The sequence below is a fragment of the Lutjanus erythropterus genome, chromosome 15, assembly GCF_056507025.1.
Source record: "Lutjanus erythropterus isolate fLutEry1 chromosome 15, fLutEry1.hap2, whole genome shotgun sequence".
Lineage (NCBI taxonomy): Eukaryota > Metazoa > Chordata > Actinopteri > Lutjaniformes > Lutjanidae > Lutjanus > Lutjanus erythropterus.
Genome location: NC_139331.1, coordinates 10,063,462 through 10,074,135, shown reverse-complemented (window position 1 = coordinate 10,074,135; position 10,674 = coordinate 10,063,462). Strand labels below are relative to the sequence as shown.

At 40.2% G+C, this 10,674-nt stretch overlaps 2 protein-coding genes and 1 non-coding gene across 3 annotated transcripts; 1 reads left to right on the top strand and 2 right to left on the bottom strand.

The window, feature by feature from the left end:
- Window positions 1–1,800: 1,800 nt before the first annotated feature.
- Window positions 1,801–2,078, bottom strand: LOC146314085 (small Cajal body-specific RNA 13). Its single transcript, XR_014771996.1, has one exon.
- Window positions 2,079–2,568: 490 nt separating this feature from the next.
- Window positions 2,569–3,687, bottom strand: prkrip1 (PRKR interacting protein 1). Its single transcript, XM_084736863.1, has one exon. It carries the CDS (start codon window positions 3,556–3,558, stop codon window positions 2,995–2,997), a length of 564 nt encoding a protein of 187 aa, XP_084592989.1. The 5' UTR covers window positions 3,559–3,687; the 3' UTR covers window positions 2,569–2,994.
- A 577-nt stretch (window positions 3,688–4,264) lies between these two features.
- On the top strand, window positions 4,265–7,959 carry glrx5 (glutaredoxin 5 homolog (S. cerevisiae)). The gene is made up of 2 exons (XM_084736864.1): window positions 4,265–4,702; window positions 7,607–7,959. The coding sequence occupies exons 1-2, from the start codon at window positions 4,402–4,404 to the stop codon at window positions 7,777–7,779; spliced, it is 474 nt and encodes a 157-aa protein (XP_084592990.1). The 5' UTR covers window positions 4,265–4,401; the 3' UTR covers window positions 7,780–7,959.
- The last annotated feature ends 2,715 nt before the right edge of the window (window positions 7,960–10,674 follow it).

Here is a 10,674-nt window from a genome sequence, read left to right as displayed (position 1 = left end):
AGGACTGTGCTGGTGGGGGTGTGTTGTTTTAAGTACTGATAAGATAACATCTAGGAAGTCAAGTTTAGTTTACAGGCTAATCAGACATAAAACACTGCACAAATGTTTGTAATACTCACATGTGGGATTTTACAAGTTGTAGAGATGATGTCCTATATTGTACAAATTGTACTTGTAATACAAAACTGATTTTATCTTTAAATTTGACAAAGACAAACCAAAATATTGTGTTCACTTTACAAAGTAATCTCCAGCAGGATTCACACTGATTCACATTGTGGCAAGAACTGAGCCTGGCTGGTTCAATTGTTTTTTCACAGTGGATCTAAATGCAGCTGGTCTAACATGGCACCCTAATAATGCTCTCATCCTAACATACATTGACTATGAACTGAGGTCCCCTAGAATAAAGTACTGTAAGAAAGAACATTATTAGCTATGTAATTAATTTCATCTGAAGAAAAAAGATTATTATGTTAGGGAGGTTACACTTCATTCGCATGCTGTGTCAAACTGAAATAGACACAGCACATGGAGAAATATGTCCGCTGCATCTGTGACTTAAACAATGACTGAGGTCTGATAGTCCGACCTTAAATTAGGACCCATGGCAAACATACAAAATCGAATAAACAGAATTGGGTGCTTTTGACTGGAGTCCCTCAACAGAAACAGAAAACAATGATACCAAGTCATTAGAGACAAAATGATTGCCACAGTCATGCAAAACATGGAGTGATGGAATAAAACACTTGTTAGATATGATTAAAATTATACCTCTAGGGTCTGTGGGAAACCCAGTGAGGATTAGGGTGAAAATATTTTGACAGAGAGAATTCTACTGTCTAGTTTGGTGACTCATGGCCATTGAAAACAGTCAATTATACTTTAATCCTTTAATCCCTGCTGCCGGTTGCTGGAGAAGCACAGTCTTGTCAAAATATCTTTTCTATGACTTACCTGAGGGTAGGTTTTATAAAACACAGAACTACAGTAATTTACAATGTTTGTATGAATATTTCTCAGTTTTATATATTGTGAAATTCTGTTTTATGCTTGTTTTTAAGAGAACTACTTGATGGACATTTGTATTTCTCTTCTGCAGTTTTCAACAAGTCAATTTTAAGACTATTACATATTTATACTTTCATATTCATACTGGCAAAAAAGTATATGCAGTTTGCATCGTGTGTTTATTAGTTCAATGCTGATTTTGTTTTGTAGTTGTTGGAAGTGTGATCATTGCAATTATTTTTCAAAAGCACATTTAAAAGCAAGACTTAATTTACATGTAACTATAAAAGTAATGTTAACTTCATAATTCAGTCTTAAAGAACTGTCAAAATTGTATTCAAGCTATTTTAAAGCCTAAAATTCTAATTATTGGAGCGAAGACTCTTCAAGGACTTGCAAAAACCCTGAATGTGTTCTTTTATTTCCTTCTGCAGCTTTAAAATTAGCTCACATTGTCAGGACCCTGCATTTCAGTTGAAAAAAATGTTAAATGTGATATGTAATGGCCTTACTTATAAAGTATAACATTTATTAAAGAACACAGAGAAGTTTTCAATCACTTAAGAATATCTGTGGGAACCTAAACCCTCATTTTAAAGGGAACTCCAATCCATCTAGATCGTAAGAACACCAGCTGAATTCAATTCAACACAGCAGAACTGTGAGGACACATTAAAGAGAATAAAATCAAAGTTTAAAAAAAGTTTATTCATTACAGCAACTGATCAGAGCTGCTGAAGCAGTGTGTGTCTTGATTTTTTTTTTGCATATAAAAAAAATGAGATGTTTTGTGACAGCTGAAAGTGTTTGACAGGAAGAGCTTTCCCTGGTCCAAACAATATCTGGCTGCCGAGTTTTACTCTACCTGCCTCAAGAAAGGTGACGGCTACAGAGCGAGACCGTCACCACCGTGGAAAGCAGGAATCTGTCCAAGGAACATCGCACGTGAAGCTCCTGAACCTCCAGAAGTCACGCCTTTTCATTCTTTGAGTTGCTTTCTGCAGCCTTGTTGTGCCCACAAGCAATAGACCTTTGCAAGGAGCAGCTTCACAAGGCTGCAAAGACAAACTGTAGATACAATAGTTGTGGTGCATATGGTTACTCACTTGAACACATCAGAACTCCTGACATGTCCAGTGACGAAAACAAAGTGAAAATTTATCAATTTAAATGTGAAGAAATGCTTAACACCTGAATGTCCATGTATGTTCTCATTTTTATTAAAAATATAAAATATTACATTAAAATGTAGATGATTCTCATTAATTCAATCAAGTCCAATTCCAAAAATGTGATCATAAATTTTGGCAAACACAAGAAGCCCTTTAAATGACAGCACACCTGACCTGCTAGTTCAAACGTGAGATTATGGACAGCAAAATGAACAGTCTTGAAGTGTTTCACCATGTCTCTTTTCCAACTTGGATACTGACCACCACTGTCTGCTTAAAAACATACACTCAAGTTGCTTTCCTGCCTAAAAAACTGGGCAGTCCATCCAGGGTTTTCTGGTATTAAATAGTAGCACTGCAACTAATAATTATTTTCATTAGTTGTTTCTCTGCAGACATCTTACAATTAATCATTTAGTCTACAAAAATCCAGTTTCCTAGAGCCTAAAGTGAGTCCTGAACTTGCTTTTGTCCAACCAACAGTCAAAAACCAACAGACTTTTCATTTACTGACAAAAGAAAATCAGTCCTTCTGTTTAAGAAGCTGGAACCAGTAAATCTTTGACATTTTTTGTCTGAAAAACGACTGAAACGTTTGATCAACTACATTTTGTTCATTTGATTAATCGCAAAAGGGGGCATGTTCTCCTGTAGAGGAGGTTTTAACCAGTGTTAAAGAACTTTTATGTCAGAGGTTGTTATAGGATTCTGGTGTCCGTCTCCCCCACAGCTCCAGGATCAATCACCCACAGTGTCACTACCCAGTCCTGGCAGTCTGTGTCCATCAACCTGCAGGAGACAGAGAGCCTCACTTCTTCCCCATGATGAAGCTAGGAGCCTCTGCATCATCTTCAGCCTCTCTTTCGTCCTCTTCCTCTTCACTGCTGTCCGTGCTATTCGCGTCGTCGTCTGCGTTCTTGTTGTTGGCCTCTTGCTTCGCCTTCTTTGCCAGCAGCTTTTTCTGCTTCAGCTTATCGCGCTTCTTCCTGCGCTTCGCCGTCCTCTCCTCAGCCGCCTGTTTGTTATATTCAACCTTGTGCAGATATTCCTGATCCTGGTCCTGCTTATCTGCCATCTTGTCCAGAAAGTCTTGCCTCTGGTACTCTCTGCGGCGGAGGTGCCGGTAAACATGGAACTCTCCGCTGCCTGCTCCGGCGCTGGAGCCCATCACATCCCGGACGAACTCCGGTGGAGCCCGCGGGTTCCATTCTTTAGGTCGGTCTGGGATGGGAGCAAGCTTATCCGGGTTCCGCATCAACCTTTCCAACTTCAGTCGCTGTTCCTCCGCCGGAGTTTTGGCGATTATCAGAGGCTGAGCCTCTTTTCCTCCAGGTTTCCCCGGCTTGTTATTCTTCTGCGTGTGCGCCGCCATCTTTCAAACCGTCGCTTTCTTCTTCCTCTCTCCTAAGGTCGCCCCGGATGTTCTTGAGAGCTTACGATCTCGCGAGAGTGATTGTTTTGACGTAAACCATGAGGTTTCCCTAACTCTAACTGTTTGTTTTTAAACCTACTTTGATCGCAACCACAACACTGTCACGTTAAAAAAATATAAGTAGCATATACAATGTGCACAATTACGAAACAACGCGCACAAATCTCACGAGACGTTCGCAAATCAAGGGTTCCCTTCCAGACAAGCCGTCACTGGAAAGGTCTCGTGAGATTTATCATTTTAACCCAAATAATGAGCTTTCTCTAATCCAAATCAAATGTTTGGGTTTTTTTGCCTGAACCTAGCTTGGTCATAATAACAGCGTTGCCACTACAAAGCTTAATAAGTCTGTTAATCGTGCATAATGAAGAAATAATTGCGAAATCTCGCGAGGGTTTTGTGAATTAAGGTTCCCCTCATAGACCTTCTTGACACGACCTGGAAAAGTTATTTTATATTTTTTAATATTCACTTTTTCAAAAGAATAAACATAAGTGATTAAGTATGTGAAGTGGTTGTGGTAACAATAATTTATTTTTATTAAATCGTCATTTTGAATATCATACTTGTGTAACTGATGTAATTGACGGGTGGTATCAACCAATGACAAATCAGGTTAAAATTTGTTTGGGCGCAGCTGTCCAGTCAACATTCAGGTCCCGCCCCTCCTGGCGACTTTGAGTGTGTTTAAGACTGGTGTCACTCCGGCTTGTACAGAGGCAAGCTAGTCTCATTTCTTCGACTTTTCTTCTCCTGTTATTGAGATAAAACCTACCAAAGACGATGAATAATTTAATTAGATCTACCGCGAGGTGTCTGCGGTCGGGGGCGGCTGTCTCTCTGCCGAGACAAGCCGACGGACGCGTGTTGTCGGCGGCCTCGGCCCGGTTCCTGTGCGCGGCCGCGGACCTCCAGAAGGACCTTGGAGAGATGGTGAAGAAGGACAAAGTGGTGGTGTTCATGAAGGGGACGCCGGCTCAGCCCATGTGCGGCTTCAGTAACGCCGTGGTCCAGATCCTGCGAATGCACGGGGTGGACGACTACGCTGCGTACAACGTGTTGGAGGACCAGGACCTCAGACAAGGTCAGTAAACTGAGATAACCTGCTCGAGACATGACAACATCAAGTTGTCACCCCTCAGTTTAACGTGTACGTTTTAGCCGAACCTTTTCTGACAGTGTAAATATTGGCTTGTAACTGATGTAACAGGTGCAGTGTGTGTTCATTAGCCTCTTTCAGCTGTCCTTGTCAGCACATTATTCATTGGCACATTCAGACCCACAACATATCAGCCTTTTGTCAACGGTCCTTTCTAACTACTTTTAGAGATTTCCAGTGTTGACTTTTTTATCAGTGTTCTGCAGCAGCACCAAAGGGTGTGGTCCTTAAAGTCCAACTTTTCACCATCACTATGTAGACAACTGTCTTTTCAGTTAACCCAGCTATAACCGGACCCTTTTCTGTTTTGAATAACAAAAGACACATACGTAAAGGAAGAAGGAAATGCTAAATGTAGTTTCATCAGCGCTGACCTTTAATGGGATTGTGTTGATTGAGGCTTATGTTGCAATAGCAGTGTAATGCCAAGTCATGCTGAAGGGGACAAACCGTCTCACACCTGTTGATTCACCCAGAATCCAATTGATGGGGGATTTAAACTGGAGCAGGGTATTATATTCAGTTTGTTGTCATAGAACAAGAAATAAAGGCTTTGTTACAGGTATTGGACTCAATTAGATGCTGAATAGTTGAAATTGAGAATGAGAGAAAGCCATAAACACAATTAAGTGTCCCACAATGCACTTTGCTGCTTTCACATAGTCATAGTCATAGAGTCATAGAAAAAAAAAAACAGACAAACAAATGATCCCTTCTTGGTTCAAGTTGCTAGTGTCCACATATAACTCTGGGGTGGTTAGCACCACTGTTAACTGTGTAGTCATACCACATACATAGCCCAGTCATTGTTAGACCCCTCAGCAAAAGTAGTTTGTATGTTAAAAATTGAGTAGTTGGCATGAGCAGTGTTAGCCACCATGATATAAACTCTAAGTCAGTGGTGCCCAACCCTGGACCTCAGGGTCCACTGTCCTGCATGTTTTAGATGTTTCCCTGCTTCAACACACCTGATTCAAATGATCAGCTCATCATCAAGCCTCTGCAGAAGCCTGATAACAGCCTGATCATTTGAATCAGGTGTGTTGAAGCAGGGAAACATCTAAAACATGCAGGACAGTGGACCCTGAGGACCAGGATTGGGCACCACTGCTCTAAGTTAAAGGGACTATTCACTCTAAAATCAAAAATACTTATTTTTCTTATGGCTAGATAGTTTTGGTGTGAATACATTTTAAAAATTCAAGAAGCTATGACCCAGTTACTCAAGATAATCCACAGATCTTGTTGCGAGCAGTGTCAAGTAGGAACTATTTTATTTCAGTGGAATAATTTACTGGAACTTTCTTTCTACTAGAAAGAAAGAAGTTCATACATGAAACTGCTCACAACAAGGTCTGTGGATTATCTTGAGTAACCAGGACATCATTTTTGGCGAGAGACATTGCTGTTGACTTCTTCAAATCTATTTTTTGGCGCCAAGCTGAGTGGCATCTAGTTCCATTATGTTAAAGGCAAAGCAGCCATCACTATGGCTGATATCTCCAAAACTGCTTAACTCCCATCAGAACATTCTAGATGGAGTTTGGGGTGAACTGTCCCTTTAAGCAATGGCAAATAAAAAAAAAAAAAGCCTCACACCACACCAGCTGTGTTTCTCATCTGTGTTCTCAATAGGTAATGTCTGGAAACTCTTCAACAGCTGTCATTTGATAAAGATAAAATAAGTAAAATGTGTATTCATTTATATACAAAAGATGAGCATTAGACTGGATAAGAACTGTTTGGTAGCCTGTATTCAAATATTGAATTGGTCGGCTACTCCATTTAGTGTAGCAGAGCCTTTCCACTGAGCCAACATGCACAATAAATAGCAGCAACCTGACTCTCTTTGACCTGAATTGAACCTTAATTAACATCATTGGTAACCCCTATGCTTACTCTGCTATTTAATGTCAAACTTGCTGCTGTGAAAAAGGAAAAAGGACAAAATACTTATAATTTGAGTCTCACTATGTCCCTCACTTCCCAGGACGTGGGAGTGGGAATCACCAGAGGCACCAGGATACAATATTATTGTGATTTTTAACTTTGTGACTGTTCGATATGCTGAGTATTGCGATATATTACCTCATTTTCAACTGCAAATTCAGTCCCATTTTATCTGATGGGATTAAGTTTTCAGGTGGTTTATCTCACACTTATCATTGTGGTGGACTGAAAAAGCACTTGATTTTATTATTCTAGTGCCAAAAACTTGCATTCCCATTTGCATTGTTAGATACTGAATGTTAATTTTTTACGTCTTGTGCTGTCAGTACAGAAGAACAAAATACTGAAAAGCATTTCAGAAGTGTAGTGTTACAGGGGAACTCATTATATCTGAGTTCTCACAACTGTTTCAGCAGGTTAAGAAGTACTCCTTATTACATGTTTATTGATCTTCAAATTGGTGGTGTGCTCCTTTAGCATCAGCTTCATTTTACTGTGGCGATATCACTATTAAGTGTTCCTTACTGTGGTGTTTCTAAACAGCACCTATTGAGATCACTTGATCCAGATCTATAACAGCTTGGAGTGTGAGCTGAGTCTGTGCTGGTGTGAGGTTTCTTTGTATTTGCCTTTGTTGAAGCTTGACTTTCTGTCATGGTGGCTGTCGCTGGCTGTGCTAACCAATCAGTTATTATGTTTATAACACACAAGCATCACTTGCTGCTTGCCTTTTTTCTGGAAAAAAAAAACAGAAGCCCCTGTGTGTTAGGAACAGGACATGTAACTAGTTTACTCTGCCCATGGTTCTCTTCGTTATGGGGTACAGTGTTGGTTTGGGTCGTTCCTGAGACCGACATTAATGCCATCTGCCTTCCACAGGAGTCAAAGAGTTCTCCAACTGGCCCACGATCCCTCAGGTGTACTTCAACGGCGAGTTTGTAGGAGGCTGCGACATCCTGCTCCAGATGCACCAGAACGGAGACCTGGTGGAGGAGCTAAAGAAGCTGGGCATCAGCTCGGCACTGTTGGACGCTGAGAAAGAATCCAAGTAGAGGGAGAAGACAGAGATAAACTTCAAACAGCTGACAGGACAGAGGACACATTTATCTGGTTGAACCCCCCCCCCTCCCAGTAAGGGACAGCAAGAGTACAGATGAAAATGACAAGTGTAAGCAGTTTTTGTGGCAGCACTGCATCCTGAGTCATGGACATTTACACTTCAACTTGTCCCATATTTATATATTAATTGATTGGAGTGTGATCAGAGCTCCCCCTGCACTGCTTTTACTCAGTTCAAGTCCTACAAGTTTGCACAGATGATGTAGTTCACAGGTCGGGACTTAAATTTTGGAAGAAGAAAGAGGCAAATGCGAGAGGTTAGCCTTCAGAGCTTTCTGTTGTTGTTGTTTTGGTGCTTAAAGCTAACCAAACTGCAACTGAAAACTGAATAACAAAAAGAAAAATTAAAATAACAAGTCCAGTAAGTTAAAAAAAAAAAATGTAAAAATTGAGTTTTGGTGTTGCACAGAACACAAACCCTGCTCTTCTGGGTGAAAGTCCTGTGTGTTACCAATTCATCTACCACAACCTGTTCCCTCCATGAACTATGACGCCCTTTATAGTAGATCACCGAACTTCCTTAAGACTTTCTGCAAGAAAGCCCTGAAGGCTACCTTCTCCCAATACCAAAAAGAAAAAAAATGGTCATCGTCTTCACAGAGATCCAAAATCAGTTTTACACTCCATCCACATTTTTCTTCTTCTTCTTCTTCTTCTTCTTAAAGCTGCAGTAACAATTTTTGGGCATTGTAGGCAGCAGAAAACAAGTAGCCAACACAGCACTGACACAAGTACCTCAAAGCTGATATGGTAAACTTGCTAGCAACATTAGCATTAATTTGGAGTCATGCTCTCTTCTGGTTCATCATCTCCTGAGAAAAATAGCTTACTCTTTAGGTGCTAAAAGCTCCATTGTCTTCACCAGCTGCACTCAGAGCTTTTTTGCTGACACCAGCTGTCTCCTGTAGCCAAAAATGATTGAACCAAAACAGTAAAGTCGCAGGCCAGAAAACCAAAATAATGAGCTCAAAGACGCTAAAAAGCTGTGTGTGGCGTGTCATATTCCACGGGTTGTCGTGCATTGTACAACACTCTGTTGATGATCTTTGATTACAGTGGTTCTTCTCAAAACTAGTGCTAGATAGCACTAAGGTTCCAGTAATCTTAAATGGAACCAAAGCTAATTTGGTGGAAAAGGACCTGCTCCTTTGATTCTAACAGCTTTAATATTTCCTCATCACTTAGGCTATCACATGGAGGAAAAACTGATCTTCGCTCTCTAGTTCCTACATTCTGAGCACATCTTGATTCACTAAGTCTAAATACTATCCTTAAATAATGTGGTAATAAACATTAAAACTTCCCTCCAGAGAGGTTGTTGACATCACAGGTTTTCTGTGCTTAATACAGTAATGAGGGCCCAGCTGTAACACCATCACTTCACACTGAGGTCGGACTTCTACTGCCAGAGGGAGACTGTCAGGTTCCCTCCCTGTGTTTTCATTTACACAGGAATGCTGGTAATCTGATCACCCCTCTAAAAGCCCTGCTACCTCTACTGTCCACTGTCTCCTGACCTTTTTTTTCCCCCAAAACACAATCTGTTAAAGACCAAATGAGCCTCAGGGTGCACCATGACTAAGTTAAGATCTTTATAACACTGCTTGGGCGCCACCAGGAGAAGATGTCATGCTAGAAAGCGTCTAAATGCACTGCCTCTAACTCCAGTCTACTTAAGAGAAGAACAAAGAGGGAACGATGCTGATGTTTATATATTAGGGATTAATGAAGCCGATGTGGTTCATATAGATGTTTTCTGTAATATCTGGCCAAATACATCTTTTATGAATTTGTTTCTTTATTTGAGGTGACTACAGAGACAGACCACACCTCACTGACCTCATTACACACATGCACTGTCAAAATAACTTTCTATTGAACCAACACTGTCGTCCTCTGTTTCTTCTTCCTGACAGATTTCATGTGTCCTCTGTTTTCATGTCTACACCTGCTGAAACGCAACAAGACTTACCTTGATACCTTTTCTCTTTTGCCTGACAGTGATTGGTTTACAGCACATGGGGACAAACAGAAGCAGTTCTATTTGAGTTTGTTGTGTCTGTCCACGTCTGTGGTATCTTTGTTAACTTGTCACTGAAGGAGTTTGTTTTTTCTTGAGGGGTGGAGAGAGTTTTTTTTTTTTTTAGCCCCTGACATTTATCAATCTTAGATGTTCTTCCTGCTGCACAGTTGTATTATCAAAGCAATGGTCATGTAGTACACTGTAAGATATTGTACATTAAAATCATATTATTAAGTGTATTTTAGCTGCCTGTAAACCCTGCACCAATTAAATATTTTGTGACACAAATAATAAGTGACCTGGAGTCTTTTTTTCTTTTTCGTATGACCATGAACATGCATGGGCACTCTCCTTTTCCAAGAGCCCAATGTATCAAATATCTTGTTTTAATTACCGCTGCAATTAACAATTATTTTCATTATCGATTCATCTGTCATCATTTTCTCAATTAATTGATAAATTGTTTGGGAATTATGCTGATCAGCATTTGTCGCTCCGTTCCATTCAAGTGTCTCAGTGAATTTGCACAAACAATACCAGGACCCTGAGACTGAATAAGCTAATTGGAATTCAGCCATCATTCTGTTTTTTTTATTTACACCTGTGCCGTGTCAACATGTCTGCTGTAAAAACAAAAAAAAAAGATCTATTATGGCTGTTTCAATAGAGGTGCACAGGATATAGAGCAGTTCCATCTTAACAAAAGACAACAATGGAACATCTGATTCTGATATGTCAGATCATTTTGTATCAAATCTGCGAACTTTGGGAATCTTGCACCAACTTCAGCCAAAGAGTTGATCAC

Bases quoted from the DNA above. Each gene is read 5' to 3' on its own strand.
- prkrip1 (XM_084736863.1), bottom strand. From the start codon at position 3,558: ATGGCGGCGCACACGCAGAAGAATAACAAGCCGGGGAAACCTGGAGGA.
- glrx5 (XM_084736864.1), top strand. From the start codon at position 4,402: ATGAATAATTTAATTAGATCTACCGCGAGGTGTCTGCGGTCGGGGGCG. The intron at 4,703-7,606 runs GTCAGTAAACTG...TGCCTTCCACAG, and splicing joins GGACCAGGACCTCAGACAAG to GAGTCAAAGAGTTCTCCAAC.